The sequence below is a fragment of the Rhincodon typus genome, chromosome 14 (assembly GCF_021869965.1).
Source record: "Rhincodon typus isolate 14 chromosome 14, sRhiTyp1.1, whole genome shotgun sequence".
Taxonomy (NCBI): Eukaryota; Metazoa; Chordata; class Chondrichthyes; order Orectolobiformes; family Rhincodontidae; genus Rhincodon; species Rhincodon typus.
The window spans coordinates 61,472,944-61,497,420 of NC_063345.1; the positions used below are offsets into that span (position 1 = coordinate 61,472,944).

A 24,477-nucleotide genomic window follows, 5' to 3' on the forward strand; every position below is an offset into this window, starting at 1 on the left:
ACTATAAGCACATACTTCATCATCATAATATTCTGGTAATGATCAAAAAACAATTTTGACAAATATTGATAATCAGAATTCTAAAAATATTTAAATAAGTTTTAATTAATTTGAAGTAAATAGCATCCGTTTCTTGAATGTTGCCTCTGAACTTTTCTATACAAAATAAGAGACATCAGTATAGGGAACAACATACGAGCTGGAGACAGGTTTGACTTGGAAACAGGAACTAGACAGTAGGTGTTTTCAGGTTGGAAAGCTGAAACTGGTGAAGTCCCACAGAGATCTGTGCTGGGGCCTCAACTATTCAGCGTCTGTAGCTATTAGTTGGATGAGGGAATCAAATGAAGGGTAATTAAATTTGCAGATGACACAAGATAGGTACAAAACTATGTTACCAAAAGGACACATTGAGTCTGCAAGGGACTTAGATATATTACGTGTGTAGGCAAAGCATTGACAGATGATGCAGTGTAAGAAAATGAGAATTTGTCCACTTTGGCAAAAATAATAGTTGATTATTCAAATGCAAATGGACTTCAGTATTATCATCTAATATAGGCTGAATAAGTATGTGAAATGTAATAAATGAACAGATGATGGATATATCAATTATAGTTATATTACAGTAATAGAGAGTTAATTGGATTTGAATAGCTTGTATAATTATGGACAGCTCGTTATTGGTCTTTATGGAGTGTAGTTAACTGAAATAAGACTGTCACCAAAAAATTTGACTCAGAGTCTGTTTAAATATGGTTATCTTCTATTACATAACATGCAGTACTCTACAGTATGGGATCAAAGTGACCTGGTACATGAATCACAAAGGCTTAGCATGCAGGTATGGCAGGTGATTAGGAAGGCAGGTTGAATGCTCCCTTTATTGAGTATGAAACTAGGGATGTGACGCAATAGTTATATCGGCCCTTAGTGAGAATGAACCTGGAATATTAGTCCAAATTTACACATGACATGAGTGATGCGGCTAATGATGATAAATGCAGGATATTGTGGCCACAATTATTTTTTTTAAAACTAACTCTTGACATTCAGAAAAAAATTCTGACTTTTCTCTTTTAGTATTGGAATGTAAAATCAGAATCATGTGTCCACCTCACCTCATTAATACGCAACTGATAATTTCTCCTTTCTCTCCTGCGAAACTGGATGGGGATAGTTTCTGACTTGAAAGACAGAGCAGTCTGCTGGCAGATGCAGCTTGCCACTTGTTTGGGTCTCCACTTCAATGACCCTTCACCAACATGCCCTTGAAAGTTCTTTGGATCATGTGATAAAATGTCTGTAATTTCATTTGGGTATTGGGTTATTTATTTGAAGACATTGAATAATTAACTAAGTCAGTCTTTTTGGAACCATGATTTTAAACAAGTATGTGTTAGACAGCAAAAGACTGAAGGCATCCTGAAGGAGACTGAATGATAGTTTGTTTATATTCTAGGGTGTTATGACAAGAGAGAAAAAACAGATTTGTGTTGATTTCTGTTTAGATTGAGAATTATCAATAATTGATTTTAGCTGAGAAAAATCTGAGATGGAAATGACTGTGATACAGTTCAAAGAAGATCTGACGAGGTTATAAAGACCATTTAAAAAAAAAATACTTTTGCATTTTTGATTGTGGATTGAAATTGAAATAGAGTCATCGAGTCATAGAGATATACAGCACGGAAACAATTAGGTCCAACTCATCCATGCCGCCCAGATATCATAAATTAATCTACTGTCTCTAAATTAATCTAGTCTCATTTGCCAGCATCTGGTCCATATCTCTCTAAACCCTCCCTATTCATATACAAATCCAGATGCCTTTTAAATATTGCAATTGTACCAGTCTCCATCACTTACTCTGGCAGCTCATTCTGTACATACACCACCCTCTGGATGAAAATGTTGCCCCTTGGGTCCCTTTTAAATCTTTCCCCTCTCACCTTAAACTTATGCCCTCTAGTTTTGGGCTCCCCCACCCCGGAGAAAAGTCCTTGTCTATTTACCCTATCCTTGCCCCTCATGATTTTATAAACTTCCATAAGGTCACCCCTCAGCCTCTGACGCTCTAGGGAAAATAGCCGCAGACTATTCAGCCTGTCCCTAAAATTCAAACCCTTCAATCCTGGTTACATCCTTGTAAATCTTTTCTGAACCTTTTCAAGTTTCACAACAGCCTTCCTATAGTAGGGAGACCAGAATTGAACACAATATCCCAAAAGTGGCCTAACTGAAGTCCTGTACAGCTGCAACGTGACCTCCTAATGTCTATACTCAATGCACTGACCAATAAAGGCAAGCATACCAAATGCCTTATTCACTATCCTGTTTACCTGGGACTCCACTTTCAAGGAGCCAAGAACTGCACTTCAAGGTCTCTGTTCAGCAACACTCCCCAGGTCCTTACCATTAAGTGTATAAGTCCTACGCTGATTTGCCTTTCCAAAATGCAGCACCTCACATTTAACTAAATTAAACTCCATTTGCCACTCCTCGGCCCATCTGATCGAGATCCCATTGTACTCTGAAGTAACCTTCTTCGCTGTCCACTACACCTCCAATTTTGGTGTCAGCTGTAAACTTATTAGCTATATCTGCTATGTTCACATTCAAATCATTTATATAAATGACAAAATAGGTCTGTTTTAAAACTAAGGATGGTAGAAGGCATTGCTGCACTTTTTAAAAGCATATTACTGAAACTCATTGTATGTGATGTTTACATTGCTGCTTTGGTCAACAGTGGAGGAAGTTGATTGTGGATGGGCTGGCATCAGGAGTGTATAGAAAGTGAGATTTGTCTACAAGATTCTCGCAAGCTGTTGCTTTTAACCAAGAAGTCAGAGACTACTTGTAATTAATTGGTTTGTGTAGATGTGATCATCCATCTGCCTGACAACACCTATGTGGTTTGCTGCTGAACAGCTTGTTGATGTAAATAATATTGCCAGAAGCCTTTGGACCTTGAAAGCAGAGGTGATATGTCTCTCAGCAGTAGAAAATACCTGGAACCTGAAGGAACTTATTTATCATCTCTCAGCAGTTGGTGGAAGCTGTTGCTTTTAATCAGTAAGTCAGAGACCTTTATAATTTGTGAACCAGTTGCTGTATGCCTTCTGCAAGGAAATGAAAACAGTAAAGAACAGTGAGTCCTGACACACAAATGGATCATCTTGATGAAGATTGTGAACAGTGATCATTGAATGGCCTACTCGGTTTTTCTCTATACCCTTAACACCAAAGTTTTCCTGTCTGTCTGTGTCTGTCTGGGTCCAGTCTGGCTGTATGGTGATCTGGCCTTCTGTGGTGATCTACCATGTTGACATTAGCCCTCCTCTTCACCATCCTGTCCACCCAGACTTCCAGGTTCCTGTCTGGAAATTGGATGCCACTTATTCTTTCTAAGTGATACTGGTTTCCTAAGATGACTGTGTGAGAGGTAGCTCCTGGCTCATATGATCTGATGTGATGAGCAGCTGGGCATTAACTGTGGTGCCAATGGTTTATATGATGGAAGGTCCTGGCAACAGTGGGAATTTCACCACTTCTGCTACTTGATTACATGGAAAGCATGCCAAATAAACTAATTACATAACTGATGTGGTGAGAAGTGGAAGATAGTGTGAGAAAAGTCACTGTGAACCATAACTGGATACCTGTCATACAACTCCCAAAAATAGCACTTGGCCTGAAATCTAGCACATTGTGTCAGTGTTTATCACCTCATTTAAGAAAGGATATAATTATATGAAAATATGTCTTGTGATCCAGTGTCAGCATCCCTGCGAGTGAGCCAGGAGATCTGCGTACAAATCCCAACATCTCCAGAGACATCGCTGAACAGATTTCTTATAAAATATCCACAATTGCAGTAGTGGCATTCAGAGACGGTTCAGTTGATCGATTCCTTGGATGTAGGAATTATTTTATGAGGAGATGTTGAACAGGTTGGGCCTTATAAACAGTGGGATTTAGGAGAATGAGAGTTGAGCTTATTGAGTTGTATAAGATGCTGAGAGGACTTGTCAGGCTGGGAAGAGGTTTTCTTTTGAGGAACAGGCTAGTTCCAGGGGAGGCTATATAAAAATTAGGGATGTCCCATTTAAAACTGAGATGAGGAGCAATATTTTTCCCGTCGGTGGAATTCTCTCTGCGAGAGATAGAGAAGGCTTGGTATTTGAATATGTTCAAGGCTGAGCTAGCTCAATTGTTTGATCGATAGAATAGTCAAGGGTAACTGTGGGGGCAAACAGGAAAGTGAAGTTGGGGCTACAATCTAATCAGACAGAATCTTATTGAATGTTGGAACAGGGCTGAGGAGCTGAATGATTTACTCCTCTTAATGTGTATATTCTTGCTTTCTGAACACCATTAACTGTATTGTATCCATTTTTCAGGTTTTGGCTTGACTTTTATTGCCTACCCAGAAGCCCTTGCACAATTGCCATGGGCACCTTTGTGGTCCATTTTATTTTTCTTCATGCTAATCACCCTGGAAATTGACACTGTACTTGCAGATGTCGGTAAGAATGATATTGCTTGATTAAACTCATTTCTTTCTTTTACATTATTATGGTCATCTACCTGAATCATCTGTGATATCTTGAATAGATTCACTGCCTCCAATACTTACTACGAATCCCAGTCTAGGCTATTGATACTGATGCCTACACAGTGCCTGAGGCAGAACATACACTTGGTCTTAGTTAAGCAGAAAACTTTTATGGTTTGTTAGCCATTTATATGACATTTGGGTTATGGAGTGATCTTTTGTGAGGCATCAGGTCCTCCATAAGAGTAAATTTACATCATCATAGAGCCATGGAGTCATACAGCACGGAAACAGACCCTTCGCTCCAACCAGTCCAAGCCAACCATATTCCCAAACTAAACTCGTCCCACCTGCCTGTGCTTGGCCCATATCCCTCCAAACATTTCGTATTCATGTACTTACCTAATGTCCTTTAAATGTACTCTCATCCACCATTTCCTCTGGAAGTTCATTCCACACATGAACCACTCTCTGTTTAAAAAAACAAAAATTGCCCCTTGTGTCTTTTTAAAATCTTTCTCCGCTCACCTTAAAAAATGCCCCCAGTCTTGAAATCCCCCACAATAGGGAAAAGATGCCAGTTTAGCTCTATACTGTCAACTCTAAGAGAAATCCCTGATGCGATGGACAGTTCTGAGTGTCATGGGTAGCTGTGCTCTCATTAGTATTAGTCTGGGCCACTGATCCCATGTGGGAAGGACACCCACATAACACCTTAGGCAGAATGTCGGCTCAACTTTAGATAAACAGAATGCATTTATTATTAATTACGGAATAGCTGGTTACATTACATCTACGATATGTAACATTCTTTTGTAAGACAACAGTTTCTATTTAAGAATACGTTGACTTTACCATTTAAGCTATATGCTTTCAACATTCAGAACGATCATTTAAATGCAAGTTGGTTATTCCAAGGAGCAGACTTTTATAATCTGATGATTGGGATTATCTTGTAATGCCAGTTAACACTTCTTGTATTAATTGCCTCATACAACACTTTGTACTGATCTCAAAGGAAATTATTCTAAATGGTCATCTCTTTGCAATAATATGTTGAGAAAATATTGGGACAATGTTAGTGAGAAAATGCATTATATTTCTTTGTGGCCACTCTTTGCTCACTGTCTTTATGCAGCATTGATTTATTTGATGTCAATGAGTTAACAGCTGCATTAATGTAACACCCAGGGAAATGTTACTGCAATATCTGGGAGATTGCAGAATTCAATGTTTGTTTAATGTGTCTTGCAGTGGTTTTGCATCTCAATATTAAGGTCCTGTTCCCTTCCAGATTCCGCCCCCTCACGTTTGCTTATGCCAGACATTGCTGCTGTCAGAGGAAGGGGACTATTATTTCCCTGACTCACTGGGAGTGGGATAGTTAGAAGGTGATGGAGATTCTGTTATTTTAACTCAATACAGCCTGTCCAATTTGTCATCGCTAGCTCCTGTTGACTGCGGGGCTTCAGTCTCGCTGGGGTCAGAGGCAGGGTAATTTCTCTGGGATCGGGTATGTTATTCCCTAATTACTGATGTCACTTAATGTCCTCTTTCATCAGAAACGATATTCACAATGCTGCTGGACCAGTTCCCTCGTTTTCGACAATCATGGCGCCTTTACCTGATAACTGCCATTTGCCCACTATTTTATTTTCTTGGCCTTGTATTTGTAACACAGGTATGTCATAGTTCTGTAGTCTGAGGTGTTTCCATATATAGTCATGGTAAAGATTCAATAGATGATAAGCTTCACAGGATGATCTTTTCTATGGCAGGCCAAGGTCCACACCAGCTTGGTAGTCCAGCAGGTATTATTGGGCAAGTCGATGTTGGCAATTTGAAGAGGGAAGCCTGTTTTAGGCCAATTCCAATGCCCATTAGAGTTTGTTCTCAAGTCAGAAGGTCAATAGTTAAATAAAAGAATTTAAACGATGGAGCTTGTGATATTACAATGGAGTAGAACACAAGTGAAAAACCTTTAAAAGCAACATGCAATGTTTTCATTACGAGAACATTTCGAAAAGTAGCATGCCTGGGCTGAGTAAAATGACATCAAATTGTATTGATATAGCACTTTTTATGTTGTAAAGTATTCAAAGGCACTGGACAGAGGCAATAAAAAAAATACCATTACGCCAAGTCACATAAAAGAAGTTGGATTGAAATCTGCCCAAAATTGACTCTCTGTCAACTTCAGGGATTTCCAAGGAAGGTGTCCCTCTGTGAGTTCTTGTGAGATCTCCTGCAATTCTCTGCTGTTCACTTCATTAATATACATGACACACCTCTATGGAATCACTTTTGGCACTATCATGTATACCTCAGCGGTGGAAGTAATCATCTCTGCTGGGATCTTCTGTTCCACTCCCTGGAAGTTGCAGAATTGATTGGCACCTGTGGCACCAGTGCAATCTTTAAAGTCATGTTGTGCATAAGCACTCTCAGTCCCGAGCTGCCCTGCTCCCATTTTGTGACACTTGCCTCCATCACAGCAGAAAGGGCAATCTTGGTGCCATGCTTTATGAGCAGGAAGTTGGAGGCCCTGCTGGATGGGGGTGGGTGAACAGGTGGGATTTTCTCTTCCCCCAGAACCAGTAGAGGAGACCACAACACCAGATAGTGTCGGCCTGGTCTGATGGTGCCACCCGGGTTAATGAGTCTACAGGAATAGCCAGCGCTTTAGGAAGAAGGTCATTGACATTTGGTTCTCCATCTGCAAAGTGCCATCATCTTGTTTCCGATACCTCACACTTAGTCTATCTCTGCACCCACCCCCCAACATGGCTCTTTCTCTATTACTGTCACCATTGCCTGAAACATCTTCCATCACTCGCTCTCACCTATCCCAGTCCCTGTCACCTCTAACCCAAAACGCCCTCTGCACTGCCTGCTCACTCATTCAGGACACCTCACATTAGCACCAACAGCAATAGCTGTACCATCTACTTTTGTCTTCCATAATTCTGTCATTTCTCCCAAACCATGTATGAAAAAGACCACCATATGACAGAAAGACTCAATGGACATGGTGTTGCCCATCATTCGGCTTCTCACCCATTCTGAGGAAAGGATATTGACTGTGACTGTCCCGAGCAGGCCTGTGACTGGTGTCAGAGACTGCCCTTGAGTGACTGTGCCAGGACTGCCTGAGTAAAGTCGATCCCTCTTGACTTGACTGAGAACCATCTTCAGCTTCCTTCCTTTGTGTCTGAGCTAAACAACATTGAAAGGTAGCAGTTACATGAACCTGGTATCCCTGGCAGAGAGAGCAGAACCCAAAAGGGGAAGTCACAGCAATGCAAGCAGAGATGCTAAGATCACCCAGCTGTGGTCTGAGCCCAATGAGTTCAATAACACTTGAGTGCAGAGCATAAGATGCAGCCTGGTCCAGTCTATGAGCTGGGCGTGTGTCCCTGACCACACAGTGTCCTTGCTCCAGCATTACAATGAGAGTTACCGGCACAGCCCGAGGTATAGCACTGAAGTATAGAAATGCACTATATGTGGTTCAGAGATGTGCTGTGAGGATTCTTAGAGGCTGGCACATACAAGTTGCCAATGTCTGTGAATGAGGAGTGTGAGTGTGACTGATGGCCATGGAGTATACCCTGACATGACGGTGCCTGGTATCCAACACGGAGGTCTTTCAGGGCAAGTGGTGATCTGATTCTACCAGGTACACGCTCTAGTTTCCACACTTGAGTGTTTCTGAGGTTGATTGGTGCAGTGAGTTTGGTAATATTTTAAATCATGGCGAGTTATGCTGTTAACAAGGTGTTTAACAAGTAATAATGATCCTTAACTGGGAACTCCCCACAGCCTAGCAAGAATCACACAATGCCACATGAAAAAAATGTACAAGATGCAGTGAGAAGATCTCAACGGCACTCGGAAAACAAGCGTACAGACCAGAGAAGCAGCCTAGTCCAGTCCATGGGCTGGGTGTGTGACCTTGAGTCCATGTTGTTCAAGAAACAGCTGAGGGCACTGAATACTAAAGCCCATGGACCTTTGACTACATTGTAGCAATAATGCAGAAGACTCCTACTCCAGAGTTAGCTGTACTCTTAACTAAGCTATTCCAGCACAGACATAATATTAGCATTTGCCCGACAATCCAGAAGCATTTCCAGGTGCGTACCGTCCACAAAAGACAGTACAAATCCAACCAGCTACTTACCCACCCTATCAATCTACTCACAATCACCAGCATAGTAATGGAAGGAGTTGTTAGCAGTGCTGTCAAGCAGCTCTTGGTCAACAATTACATGCTCATTGGATTCCACCATAGCTTCTCCACTCATTAAAACTTTGCTCCAAATATGAACAAAAGAGCTGAATACCAGAGGGAAGTTAGAAGTGACTGCTCTTCATATCATGGCTGCATTTAACCAAGTGTGGCATCAGAAAGGCCCAGCAAAACTGGAGACGTTGGAAAATCAGTGGAAAACTATCTGCTGGCTCGAGTCATACCTGACATATGGGAAGATGGTCATGGTTGTTGGAGGTCAGTCATCTCAACTTGAGGACATCGGTGCAGGAGTTCCTCAGGATAGTGTCCGAGGCCCAACCATCTTCAGCTGCTTCTTCAATGACCTTCTCTCCATCCTAAGGTCAGAAGTGGGGATGTTCACTGATGATTGAACAATGTTCAGCACTATTCACAACTCCTCAGATGTTATAGACATCACTGCACACAACAAGATCCAGGCAATATTCCGTCTTGCGCTGATTAGTGATAATATTCTCACCACAGAAATGCCAAGCCAACTCTGTCTCCAGAGAAAATCTAACCATTGTCCCTTGATATTCACAATATATACACATATTCACTATATATTCAATATATTCACTTTCAGTGAATTTCCCATTATCCACGCCTGGCAGTTAGCATTGATCAAGAATTGAACTGGACCAGCCATATAAATAATGTAGATATAACAGCAGGTCAGAGTTAGGAATTTTGCATTGAGGGTGCTTGACATCTCTCTACTGTGTACAAGGTACAGTTTAGGACTGTGATGGAATAGTGTCTGTTTGCTAAGATGAACGCACTGCAATAACAAGATCTAAACAAATTATTCTGCTTCATTGGCACCTCATCTAACAACTTTAACATTCTCTCCCTTCACCAGCAATGTACAGCAGCAATGTGTACTAGATACACTGCAGCAACTCACTGAAGCTCTATCAGCAGCATCTTTCAAACCCAGGATCTCCACCACAAAGAGAGGCAAAGGCAGCATTTTGCAACAGAATTCCACCACCTGCAAACTTCCTTCCATGTTACTCACCATCCTGAATTGGAAGCTTATCACCATTCCTTTACTGTCACTGGGTCAAATCCCAGAACTCCCTTCCTGACAGTATTGTTGGTGCGTCTACTATAGAATGATCCAAGCTGATGGAGGGTGGAATGAGGAAGCCAGCAAAAATTGACCTGGAGTAGTCAAGCCTCAAGATAACCAAGTCAAGAATGAGATTTTAGCAGCAGATAGGCTGGGAAGGAGATGAAGTTGCTGTGTTTGAAGTCAGCAGGTATGTGTTTGGAAGCTCAGTTCAGAGACAAATAACACACCAAATTTGTGAACTGTCTGGTTTAGTCTTAGACAGCTGCTAGGGTGAATCATGCACGCTGCAACTACAGGATGAGATTTGGAGAGGGTCAAAGGTGAGAAATAGGAGGGACCAAGTATAGATCCTTGAGGGATATTGATGCAAAGGTGTATGATATAAATTTGAGTCTCCATTAAAGTGATAGATAGCTGGAAAATGTTTGTACATTGCTGAACGATAGGAGGCGGGACCTAACACAGTGAACACCAGAAAACCCAAGAACAACCGTACAAGGATGCTCACAAACACATCCTCAATGACTAGCGGCATGGGGGGATTTAAATAGGTCTGGCACCTTAGCCTGTCAATGTTCTATCTGTTTCTCAGGAATCATGCACATTCCTGTGGGAAGTGCTTGTGGAAATTGCCAACCAGTTGTACGTTGAATTGCTGGAAATCCTTCATGTTGGTGAAGGCTGGTTTGTAGGAACCTTGGTGTCCATGATCATTCAGTCAATCACTCCGTACACCTGAGGGAATCCATTAATGGTCCTATATTCTACAGCCCTCTTAGTCTGGCTGGGTAGATGGGTGTGAAAGAGCACACGTTGGTTTGCCCTCCTCAACATGGTCTGGTGATCATCTTTATTCAGCGATAAGTCACAGTCTATGATGTCCACAAATATTGTTGATGGATCACTAGAATACTCCCGAAGTGTAAACGTTCTCTGACACAGTGACAAGTGTGTCACCACTGGAACTGAAACCACAAGGTCCTATGGAGCTCAGCTAATCCTTCAACATGGCAGACAGCTCAATGGCACCACAATAGACGAGGCAGGACCCACTGCTGCTTCAACAGTGCAGGTCACTGAGTCACACTCTGGCTATCATCTCAGGTGAGTAACTACCTCTTCACATGAGAAGCTGGTTGTGTGCTTCTCTGAGTCCTACTCCTCCAGTCACCCCCTCCTCCACAAATCTGGCATTCTGGAGCGCTTCTGGTTGATGTTTCCCCATTGCCTGTGTCCACCCTGTCTAATGGTCACCTTCACTGGTGTTGTAAAACCTCAGTGAATGAGGCCAATGGCATTCACTCCATCTCTGGAGCCTCACACCAGGGTCCCGACTAAAACAATACCCTGGCTGTAAGCCACCTGCAGCTCTGACACCTGCTTCCCAGATATTGTCTGAATGAGGCGCATGCCTGAACTGTTCTGCATTCCCACCCACTTCAGTAGCTCCAGAGATGCCTGACTGTTTCCTTAATGATTGAATTCCCCATCACTATTGCTTCTCCAATCTTCCTCATGATACTCTGTACAGCTGTGCCAGCCTTAGTGCTTTGAACTTTGTTCTGGCTGTGTTCCCCAAGGAACCATCACTCTCCCAGTATTCAGAAATGAGGACTGAATTGAGAGTGAGATACACTCAAGGAAGTCTTCTCAGCTAGACATGTGACCATGAAACTCTTCTCAATTATTGTACAAAAAAAATGGTTCACTCATGACCTTTAGTGAAAGAAGTCTGCCATCCTTCTCCAGTCTGGATGACTTCTGACACTACAAGCACATCAGTGTGGTTGACCTTTAGCTGTCCTCAGAGGACATGAGGAAATAAGGAAACAGAGATGGGTAACAAAGCCTGGCCTTGCTAGCAATGCCCACATTCCATGACTTCTGCATTACCTTTCCGTTCCTTCTTAAATTTCTGATGATCACTCGTTTCCTCTTTGTCTTTGTATCCTTAAAATACAGCATGACCAACTTTATAAATATGTGATCAATGAAGGCCTCAACCTTGCAGATCATGGAATCCCTACAGTGTGGGAGCAGGCCATTTGGGCCATCGAGCCCACACTCACCGTCCAAAGAGCATACCACCCAGAATCTGCCCTACCCTATCCCTGCATTTCCCATGGCTAACCCACCTAGCCTACACATGATGGACAATTTGAACTGTGGAAGGAAACCAGAGCACCCAGACAAAACCCATGTAGACATGGGGAGACCAAGCAAGCTGCACACAGACAGTTGTAGAAAGCTGGAGTCGAACCCGGGTCCCTGGTGCTATGGAGCAGCAGTGCTAAACACTGAGCTACCATGCCTCCTACATTAATGTTGAGAGAGGTTGTGGCACCAGCTGGACCTCTAGCGCCAAAACCTGGAGACTGATCTGCTGCCGCTAACAGCCCTCGTTACACATACACAACACATGAGAAGAATCCTGGGGTTCCCACATGTAACAGGATGTGCATGCCACAGAATTAGCACTACCCTGGCATTGCTGTATTTATGAAACTCTTCATTCAGCAGTAAGTTTAACAAAGACTCATCAATTATAATCTCGTTTTGTTTTACATTGGGAGGCGAACTAAAATGTTTTTAACTGAAGTCTCAGTTGCAATTAAATTGCAATTTACAGTCGATTATTTTAGGCCTAGCTGCTCTCTATTTTACCATATTTATTTTTATGGCAGTGGGAGTGAATGTGTAAGTTGATGGGCAGCTTACCAACCAAACAGGCAGTTTTGTCCTTGATGGTATTGAATATGCTGAGTATTGTTGGAGTTGCTGTCATTCAGCAAAGTGAATAGACCCCATCACGTTCCTGCATTGTGCCATGCAAAAGATGTGCAGGCAATGGGAAGACAGGCTGTAAGTTATTGCCTGCAGAAATCCATCTGACGTCACTTTCTGATTTCACCTGTGTTTGCCTTGCTTCCTAGCCAAAATATTAGTTATCGGTCTGAAAAAAGTAAAAGCTTAATATCCCTTTAATGTCTTATTTTGGATGTGAGAATATGATATTTTCTCATGTAACATTTTCGAATGTTTCATTAAATTTTAGGCTGGAATTTACTGGATAGATTTAGTGGATCATTTCTGTTCTGGATGGACTGTCATTATCACAGCTTTGCTGGAACTCATTGGTCTCAGCTGGATCTATGGTAAATAAATTGGAAAAAAAAATTGAAACAAAATAAACAATACTATTTATAAGTATTGACGGGGATCTGCATGTCTTTTCAGAAAAATCAGGACAAATTAATTGGCTGATGTTGTACAGATAGGTCTTCATCTTCCCTGGTTGGCTGGAACTGCCAATATGAGACCAGCAGTGTCTTCTGCATCTTACATTTATGATACTCATCTTCATTTTCCTGTTAATTGCTGGTGGTTAAACATCTTCAGCCCAATTGAACAGCTTGTGCCATTTCATGCAGTAACCACTTACTCCCAAATATCGAGGCTGATGGTACAAAACAGGTTAAGCTTCAGTCTGTTCTGATTTTTTTTTCTAACGTTCTAGGATCCACTTGGTAATCTTCATCTCAAGACAGAAAAACTCACTTCGGTAGTCCATCTGCCCCATTCTAATGACAGAGCTGTCCATCTCAGCACAGGTCAGAAATAGGAGCTCCTCCTAGAGTGAGTGCAAACATTTTACAGTCATGAGTGATCAGGGATCAATTCACCCATCCTGATTCCTTCTTTGATTAAACCTGTTCATTAGGGCCGCCCAGTACAAGATAAGATTTTACAGTAAACAAGCACCTTAAAGATAGGACGAAGCAAGCGATTGTGATTCTGTACTTCCTTTTTGTTCACAGGGATAAACAGATTTATCAAGGACATTGAGATGATGATTGGGAAAAAGAACTGGCTCTTCTGGCTGTGGTGGAGAGTGTGTTGGATTGTGATCTCCCCATGTTTGCTGGCAGTAAGGAGATGCAACATCTTTAAGTGATTTAAGTTGGCAATAATCAAACGACACATAATGTTTCATTCCATTCTTACCCAGTTTGTGCAATCATTTGCAGGTCATCTTGTTCTGGTCCTTAGCGACATTTGCCCCTCCAACCTGTGGACCTGTTGAATACCCTGTCTGGGCAATAGCACTGGGCTGGTGTACGATTGCTTTCTGTGTTATGTGGATCCCCCTCGTGGCCGTAGTGAGAGTTGTCCAAGCTGAGGGCTGCACCTTGTGGCAGGTGAGGAAATACCTCTGAATATTTTTAGGGAGAAAGAAATGGGGAACTCAAAATGGTCCTCTGCAATGGCAGTAATGTCAATGCTACCTGTGTCACTATAGAACTAAATTGCGTTCACAGTCATTTTCATCCATTTACAGTGCGACTTAGGCCGAATACCACCTTGATGAAGACCTTAGCAAAAGAATGATGAGTGTGTTGGAATTGTGTGAGGGATGAAGGTTCAAACGAGAGTAAATTTGACATGGTAAATGTAGAACGTAAAGTAATATTGCAGAATAGTGTTGTGGATGACAGAGAGTGATGAAGGGAGTCAAATAGTACAATATAAGAGTGTGTCAACAAATGGGGTCAGAATGTGGAAAATTGTAAACAAAGTAATAGAATTATAGCTTATTTAGCTGAATGTTGAAAGCATTAGGAGCTAGCTAGATGAATGGGTGAGTATGATTTGGTACCTATTACAAAGGCATGGCTGCAAGGTGATCAAGGCTGGGGAGTGAATTTAAAGAACACTTGATATTTTTGAAGGATGAGCAGTAAGAACAGGGAGCCGTGGTAGCTCTATAAATAAATAATGAGCTCAATGGATATAGGATCATTTTGGGTGGAGATAAGAAGTAGTGAGAAAAAGAAGTCTTTACTGAAAGTAGTCTTTTAATCTTACAAAATAATGCAGACTTGTAAGACATACTGCAATATCTTTGAGTAACATTAATCTTCATAGAGATTGGGTAAAACAAACTGGCAATGTCGAAGAGAAGTTCATGGAATGTATTTAAGACACTTCCTTCAGATACTATATTATGGAAGCAACTATCAAAGGGCTAATTTTTGATCTGGTAATTTGCAATGAGACATGATTAAGACACAATAAATGATTGCCTAAGGAAGAGTGATCTTAAAATCTGAAGACTTTTATGTTAAAGGTAGAGATGAGAGCCTTAAACTTAAAAAATGACATTCAAACTGTTGGAGGACAGGTCTGGCTAAAATGGACTGGAAAGAAAAGATTAAAGGGTAGGAGAGATTTCATATCTCGCAGCACAGATATATTCCATTGAGAAAGAGCTACTTTAAAAAAACATAATTCATCTGTAACTAACTAAGAAAGATGTGGATGCCATCAAATTCAATGAAAGGGCATTCAATTTTCCAAATATTAGTGATGGACCAGAAATTGAGTGTATTTTGTAAACAAGGAAATCATTAGAAAAATAATTAAGAAGGAGCAAATAGATTGAGATCACTCTACCCAGAAATATAAAAACTCACAGGTAGAGCTTCCATAAAATCTTAAACAGGGAAAAACAAGATATTGTTAAAGTAAGCATGGGTCCCATGATGATGAGACTCGTGAGTAAGTTAATGGCTGGAAACAAGAAAATGTTTATATCTTCTTAGTAGAAGACGCTAAAAGACCCTAATGGCAGAAAATTGTGAAAGAGTCTAGATTTCTGAGGCAGAGTGTCAGAATAAGGAATTGCTCAAGTACTCTCAGAGAGTCATGAATCTCTGTAATTTTCCAGCCAGAGAGCTGTGGACTCTCTAAGTCATTGAATATACTGCATGTTGAGTTAGATATTTGAATTCTGGGCAGACAAGGAATAAGAAAGAGCAGGGAAAAAGTGGGTTTAATAGAGTGAGAAGTTAGATCAGCCATGATTTGATTGAAGCCCAAAAGGCCCTACAGCCCAGCGTGCTCTTAGTTCTTATCTCCTTGTTTTCTTGTCTTAAGACCCTTGATGATGCTTTCATTAGTCTTAATTTTTTACCAATTTGGTTTGAAAGTGTGGACTGGGAATTGAGAACTGGAAATGACTTATGGACCGCATGACAGCTAGTTTGTGCTAAAAGGAAAAGAATGGACCAAAAAAGCTCTTTGTTTGTTTGTGAGGCCAGGCCTGAAGGTAAATTGCCGGGTGATTCTTTATAGCGACACCAATTGTGTTTAAACAGATAGCAGAAGTTGTCTACAAAGAAGGTCAGTGTCTCGGAATTTGTTGTGGCAACCGTGGAAGTGCGAACGGTAGATGTTGAATAGTAATTGAGGCTTCTGGAAGAGATGGTCAGTCGATTAGGGCATGACCATAGCTAAGTTGGTGTTTTGAACGGTGTTTTCGGTGCAGATGAATTTGGCTGCTGGTGACACAGCATGAAGATTTCAAAGCTCCCTGCCTTATCTCAAATACCAGCTTCCAGAAGCCCAGTGAGTAGAAAGCTGAGGCAGAAGTATTATTTCCTTTACCTTAGTAAACTGAAAAAAGTATTCCCGATCAATCTTTCCAGAAAAAATACACCAAAGAGCTCACATCTAGGCCTGTGAAATAACATGTCAGGCCCTTTCTTTCAATGTGACATAAAAACCATTTGATTATTGTTATGGAGATAGTAGGAACTGCAGATGCTGGAGAATCTGAGATAACAAGATGTAGAGCTGGATGAATACAGCAGGCCAAGCAGCATCAGAGGAGCAGGAAGGCTGACGTTTCAGGCCTAGACCCTTATTGTTATTTTTGTTATTTTCTTTTATTTATCCCTTAATGTGCTTTTTATTTGGCAGTGTTTTGTGCGAATGCGGTTGAAAACAAAATGTCTATGCTTTAAACATGAAACATAACAGATTTAGAGATAGTAAGAATTATCCTGCTTTCCTGCTCCTCTGAAGCTGCCTGGCCTGCTGTGCTCCTCCAGCTCCACACTGTGTTATCTCTGACATTAATCAGATTACCTCATTGTCTATTTTTTCTCTGTAAAGGTACTGTGCATTTAATAAATCGTTAAGTCTTTTGTTTAAGATACAAAGTAGGTGTCTGGAATTAATTATTTGCAAAGTCAAGGATTGGTTGTTCAAAAGTCTGTTCAGGAACCATTGGAGTAAATTCTCGGGGAGGCAGGTGGGGAGGGTGGTCTTTGACAGTTTTAATTTTACCATGTCACAAACAGTGAGGTAGAAAGAGCGGAGATAGTAGGAACTGCAGATGCTGGAGAATCCGAGACAACAAGATGCAGGGCTGGATGAACACAGCAGGGCAAGCAACATCATAGGAGCAGAAAGGCTGACGTTTCGGGTCTAGAGTTTGGTTTGGCTGTCTCTCTCGGTGTTGTAACACCTGTAGAATCAGAATGCAACATGAAATTTACAAATTGCCTCATTATTTTGAATGACAGGTCTAATTGTGCATTGTAATCCCTACAATTGATCACTGGAATTATCTAATTTTGCTGCCAGAATTCTTGCAAAGTCTGTAGTCTGTTACCATGCCTTCAACAATAACAACAACTTATATTTATGTGTTACCTTTAATTAATCAAGGTGTTTCACATCAGGCTTAAAAAGACCAAATGTGGAAAAGATTTTAAGGAGCCTCTGAAAGGAGGAATGAAAGGTGGCGAAGTTTACAGAGGGTATTTTCGTGTCCAGGATCAGAGTAGCTGCAGGCATGACTGCCAATGGTGGAATAATTAAAATCAGAAATGCTCAAGAAATCCGAATTAGATGACCGGAGATGTATTAGTGGTTTACAAGACTAGAGTGGAGTGCAGAGAGAGGGAAGGATGAGTTCTGGAAGGAATTTGAAAGGAAGGATTATCAGTTTAAAATTGTTTTGATTCACCAATGTCGATCAGCAAGGAACAGGAATGTTGTTTGAATGGAACTTAATGTGAGTAATCACCAGGCAACAGAGTTTTGAATGATCTCAGGTTTATGGAGAGTAGAATGTGGGCTTTGAATCAACAGTAAAATGGAAAAGTAAGCTCTACTGATAACAGCACAGATTTTTTTTTCAATCAATTCATGGGATGTGGGCATTGCTGGCTAGGACAGCATTTATTGTCCATCCCTAATTGCCCCAGTTAAGGGTCAACCATATTGTTGTTAATGTGGAGTCACATATGAGCAGATGTGGACAGGTAGAGATAGCAGATTTCCTTTGCTAAAGGACATTAGTGAACCAGATCCGATTTTACAACAACTGTCAATGGTCACATGGTTGCCATTTACACAAGCTTTTAATTCCAGATTTTTATCAAATTCACTTTTCAACATCTGCCATGGCGGGATTTGATCCACATCCACAGAAAATTAGCCTGCAGTTCTCAATTACTAGCCCCGTGATATTACCACTTCACCAGCGGATGTGAAGAACAGAGGGCTAAATTGCACTTTATTCTTCACGTAGAAATCAATGCTGTTATTGAGGACGCAGATACATGGTCAGGAGCTCACCTCGGAGTCAAATATGAGACCAAGGTAGCAAACAGCAGTAGAACCTCAGATATTTTCGAGGTAGGGGATGGGGATGGACAACGTGACTGTGCAAGAGTATTTGGATCTGTACAAGTAAGATTGTAATGTAAGATTGTAACAATCCCTGATAAGACAGCCAATGTTTGTTTGAAGTGGACAAACTTTCAAAGAACAGGTACTTACTAATAGAATAAAGCCACTGGTTCCCATGGTTTTGCACAAAACAAATAATGAAAGGTTGTCCTTTGCTTGCCCAATATCGGATGGACGTTGCTGCCTTCCATTGTGGGGAAATACTCATCCTGAACGGGAGAAGAATATCAGTGATAGTGTTGCTTCGTGTTTGGATGCTGTAGCTGAATAGCTGAAAGGATAGGAAGGAAACGTGAGGGGTTTTTAAAGCTGGCATCATAGAATTGTGTGTAAAGGGAGGCTACCATTTATGGGCCTGATTTTCCCTTTTTTTTGTCTAAGTAGTAGGGGGAGGTGAGTGTGTGTGGTGAAAACTCATGATTTTCCCTTCTTTTGTCCAAATGATGGGGGAGGGGGAGAGAGGCACATTTGGTGAACAACTAAGTCACAGCCCCAAACAGTGTCAATCACCTGATTTACTCGCAGTAAGAGCTGACAAGTGACTGAAGGTGACGATCCTGTCCTATCACAGGCCTCAACAGAAACCAATATCCATTTCAAGCCCACTGACTCCCACAGCTACCTAGAATATGCCTCCTCCCACCCACCTTCCTGCAAAAAATGCCATCCCCTTTTCCCAATTCCTTCGCCTCCGCCGCATACGCTCCCAGGATGAGGTATTCCACTCCCGAACATCCCAGATGTCCTCATTTTCAAGGACCACAACTTCCCCTCGTCAGTGATCGAGAACGCCCTCGACCATGTCTCCCGCATTTCCCGCAACTCATCCGTCACACCCCCTCCACGCAATAACAACCAAAAGAGAATCCCCCTCGTTCTCACGTACCAACCCACCAACCTCCGGATCCAACGCATCATCCTCCGACACTTCCGCCATCTGCAATCCGAACCCACCACCAAAGACATTTTTCCCTCCCCACCCTTATCTGCTTTCTGGAGTGACCACTCTCTCTGGGACTCCCTTGTCCGCTCCACACTCTCCTCCAGCCCCACCACACCCAGCACTTTTCCCTGCAACTGCAGGAAGTGCTACACCTGCTCTTACACCTCCCCCCTCACCCCCATTCCAGGCCCCAAGAAGACTTTCCACATCAAGCAGATGTTCACCTGCACATCTGCTAATGTGGTATACTGTATCCGCTGTTCCCGTTGTGGCCTCCTCTACATCGGGGAAACCAAGCGGAGGCTTGGGGATCGCTTTGCGGAACACCTACGCTCGGTTCGCACTAAACAACTGCACCTCCCAGTCGCGAACCATTTCAACTCCCCCTCCCATTCCTCAGACGACATGTCCATCCTGGGCCTCCTGCAGTGCCAAAACGATGCCACCCGAAGGTTGCAGGAACAGCACCTCATATTTTGCTTGGGAACCCTGCAGCCCAATGGTATCAATGTGGACTTCACAAGCTTCCAAATCTGCCCTCCCCCGATCTCATCCCAAAACCAGCCTAGCTCGTCCCCGCCTCCCCAACCTGCCCCCCCTCCCACCCCCTCACTCCTCCCACCTCAAGCCCCACCCCCATCTCCTACCTACTAGCCTCATCCCGCCCCCTTGACCTGTCCATCCTCCCTGGACTGACCTATCCCCTCCCTAACTCCCCACCTACACTCACCTTTACTGGCTCCACCCCCGCCTCTTTGACCTGTCTGTCTCTTCTCCACTTATCTTCTCCTCTATCCATCTTCTATCCACCTCCCCCTCTCTCCCTATTTATTTCAGAATCCCCTTCCCCTCCCCCATTTCTGAAGAAGGGTCTAGGCCCGAATCGTCAGCTTTCCTGCTCCTATGATGCTGCTTGGCCTGCTGTGTTCATCCAGCTCTACACCGTGTTACCTCAACATTGGTAACCTGGGTCACTGGAAGCTGCTGGCCAATCAGAGGCAGGCACCTTCTGAGTCCTAAGGTCTGTCGTCCAAGGTAGACACCTTGGGCAGAGCCCATTGGCAAGGAGAAGTACGTTTTATCCTGTTTTCACGGGGCGTTGTCATGGGGAGAGCCAGGGGTTAGTGTCGTCAACAGCAAGTGGAGGGTTTGGTTTCACCTCCTGCCCCCTCACTATCTGTGTTTCTAACTACCCTCAGATTGGGGAATTTGGAGCCCCCTCCCCCAGATTGCCATTGTTTTCCTGCTGGGAAACGAGCCACTTTTGCCCACAAATGAGTCAGGTGATCAGGGAGGTGGTGAGCTAAGATATTGAAGTGCCCTTTAATTGACCCCCGAAAGACTTTCATTGCTGGCAAGTCGAGAAAATCACCCACGGACCTATCACGTAATTGCTGAAGTGAGTAAGTTTCAGTCCAACGTAATCTAGCTCAAACTTACCTCCTAAATGCCAACTGTTCATAATTGTTTATCTGTAACAAGAATCAGTTTATTTGTCATGAATAATTATTCTCGTTCAGTACAGAAACCTGGCCCTATGCTTTCTGTCAACCTGAACCTGAAAGCCAGGTACATTGGGGAACTCGATGTACTTATTAAAATCTTTAACTTTTGAGATGACTCTGCAGATGGTGCAGCTTGATGTCCCATGTGCTACAACAGTCAGACATCACATTTGTTTTTAAGTCCTTTCAAGGCCTGGCACCTCTGTAGCTCTCTGAACTCTGCCAGCCCTAATAACCTTCCAAGGTGCCTGTTTCCCACAAATTCTAGCATCTTGTGTTCCTGTGATTTTCATCATTCCACCATTTCTGGCCATGTCTTCAGCCACTGAAATCTGGAATTTCCTCCCCTACACATTCTGAATTTCCACCTCTCTCTCGTCTACATTTTCAGAAAGTAAACATGAAGCAAATATCTTTGATCTTTGTCAGAGCTCTAATCTCTAATGTCCATTTGCATCCCCCACCTTGGGGTGAAGGTGAGTCAGACTATTTGCAACCTTGGTGCTGTGTTTCTCTTCAGATGAGATTCTGATCACAAGCCTGTGCCTTCAAAAATGTTTCCTTCTAACTTGGCAAAATCTCCTGACCCTGCTCTGCCTCAGCTCATCCACCAGTGAAACTTTAAAACATTCCGTTGTAAGCTCTTGGCAATGCACGCTGAGGTCTTGTCTCCCATCTTGCTTCTTCGAGAAACATTTGTTTATGCAAAACTCTACTTCTCACATCCTAGTACAATAGGGGCACTCATTCCAATAACAACTCAATTTTAAACTTTTCAACAGTGCTTTAGGTATATTTATGGACCCATTCTCTTTAACCATGTACCCTCCCACAGCCATATAAGTCATTGAGGTATAAAAACAAAAGTTGCTGGAAAAGCTCAGCAGGTCCAGCAACATCTGTGAAAAAGAAATCAGAGTTAACGTTAACTTAAGTAGCTGAGCTACTTCTGTTTATATTCCCGATTTAGAGCATCCACAGTTCTTTCGGTTTGTATTAAGTCATTGAGGTACCTGCATGCCAATTCTGACATTTCCTGATTCCTGAATTTCAATTTCACTATTATTGGTGGTTACGCCTTCAACTGCTTTGGCCTGTTTTGGAATTCCTTCTTGTTATCATGGTATATTTTGTAGTCATGTTCTCCGGAACCATTAGATTTAGCTCGGGTAGGTTTAATGTCATAAATCTTTCTTATTGGTATTATTCTAAGTTGCGAATACCAGTTGGGGATAATTGCATGCACAAAGTGCTTGGCAGAAGATACGCTCTGTCTTAGTAAACAGAATAGGTTGATTACATAATACTTACTAGCTCGTGAGAGCATACCTGAGTCATGTGACATCACGCTAAATTTAAGAATAAGCTCTCAATACTTTGCACTGCATAGGCTCAGCGCAAGAACAACTGGGACTAAAAATGCTTTGCTCCTCCCAGGAACAATCCTTTATATTGTGATGGGCGGAGCTTATCGCATGATGTGAGTTAACCCTTTCAGCTACTATCCATCTTAGACAATATTTTTATATTATAAAGATATTCCTTCATATACAAAAACAGAAATTGTTGGAAAACCTCAACATGTCTGGCAGCATTTGTGGAGAGAAATCAGAGTTAATGTTTCGGGTTGAGTGACCCTTCCATCATATTTTCTCAGTATTGCAGTACTGCGTATGTCTGAGACATTAGAGGTTAGACATGGGTCTATAATCGCTGTCAAAAACAAACAGGTTTTATTTTAGTATAACATGAATTGCCATTGGTTGGAACAAACTACAGGATAACCTATATAGGGTCAGGTTTTTTTTTCCCTAGTTGGAAGCAAATAGTGGGAAAAATTCAGTTGGAAAATTCAAACATTTCACTTTTCCTTCCATAGAAAATTTCTGCTGCTTGCACATCAGCCCCTGATTGGGGTCCGTACTTGGAACAACACAAAGGGGAAAGATACAGGAAGAAACCTGACTCAACAGAAGTCCCAATCTGTGCGCAACTTCTGGCCTCTCATCAGATCTGAAAATTTAAGGGAATAGTTCTGCTTGGCCTGCTCGTCATGAAAATCCATCCACAATAACTTAGATATTTGTTCTTTAGTATTGCCAGCAATTTGCTTGGGACCCAGGCACAGCTATGAGTAGTTTAATAATACAGCAGAATTGCTGAGCATCAGAGTTTCCACACCATAAGCCTTCAGTCATGCTCTGATCTGAGCCCTGGTGCTAATACACAGATACCAGCTGTAAACAATTCCTTCAGCAGCAATGTATTTAACTTCAAGAAAGCTGACAGGGATGTACTTAACTTCAAGAAAGCCGACAGGGAATTTAAATTAAGGGAATTGGGCAGCATTGTGGCTCAGTGGTTAGCGCTGCTGCCTCACAATGCCAGGTACCTGTGTTCAATTCCACCCTCGGGTGACTGTCTGTGTGGAGTTTGCACATTTTCCCTGTGTCCATGTGGGTTTCCTTTGGATGCTCAGGTTTCCTCCCATAGTTCAAAGATTGACCATGCTAAATTGCCCAGAGCATCCAGGTATGTGCAGGTTAGGTGGATTAGCCACGGGAAGTGCAGGGTTACAGGGGTAGGGTGGGGGGTGGGATGAGTCTGGGTGAAATGCTCTTTGGAGGGTCGGTGTAGACCTGATGGACCAAATGGCCTGGTTCCAAACTATAGAGATTCTATGATCCTATAGTATTTGGAGACCCCTCACGCAATGAAGTCTCATCATTAAAATGTGACCACGAGATATCTGATATTATAAGAGTCCTCAATGTTATGTGTTGTCCAGATTTCAGTGACAGTCTTGACCTTTGAATTCCTGTGGCCAAATTGGAAAAAGTACCTACAAGCTAATGGCTGTGGTTCCATTACACTCTCTTCAGTATCTAAGTCGCATGGAGATGCTCATTCTAAATCTGCCTCAGAGAGTGAATCTCTTTCCCCCACCTGAAAATGCTGATGAGCCCAAGATATTCTTCTTGAAGCAACTTTCTATGCCAATGTGTTATTTGTAAACCAATGGCATTAAATTGATAGACTTTTTTAGAGGTTGCAGTCCAAGGGAGGAGAAAGGGGTTTGCATCAGTCATTGTCTTGGATGTGATTTTGTGCAATAAAAAAAGTGAGAGTTTAGGGGCAAGAAGGGATTTGCAAGGACGGTACGCAGGTCCAATCAAGGAAATGTACTTCTGAGTTAGTATGGATGAGAAATTAATGGAATTGTAATTGTGGGTATTGCTTGAAACTGAAGAGAGTGAGATTCTTAAGTTTTAATGTTATATTGGAAAGCTGCAAGAAATTGTTAATGGAATACTGAGGAGTGAGCCCTGACCATTTTATCCCCACCGTCGTTTGTTCTGTTTGGATTTTGAAATTAGTTTATAAAACAGCAAGTGTGGGTTCGTCTATTTAAAAAGTCACTGGACACTGGACAAGAGCTCCTGCTATCATGATTCACATCAACAGTATGGAGTGAGATAACAAGGTGTAGAGCTGGATGAACACAGCAGGCCAAGCAGCATCAGAGGAGCAGGAAAGCTGATGTTTCGGGCCTAGACCATTTCTGAAGAA

At 42.2% G+C, this 24,477-nt stretch overlaps 1 protein-coding gene across 1 annotated transcript in view; it reads left to right on the forward strand.

Moving 5' to 3' along the window:
* LOC125484838 (sodium- and chloride-dependent neutral and basic amino acid transporter B(0+)-like) overlaps positions 1-24,477 on the forward strand; it is a 77,654-nt gene that overhangs the window by 20,373 nt on the left and 32,804 nt on the right. Inside the window, 4 exon segments of the mRNA XM_048605217.1 lie at positions 4,407-4,532; positions 6,124-6,242; positions 12,971-13,070; positions 13,734-13,843. Coding sequence (XP_048461174.1) covers positions 4,407-4,532; positions 6,124-6,242; positions 12,971-13,070; positions 13,734-13,843 — 455 coding nt within the window.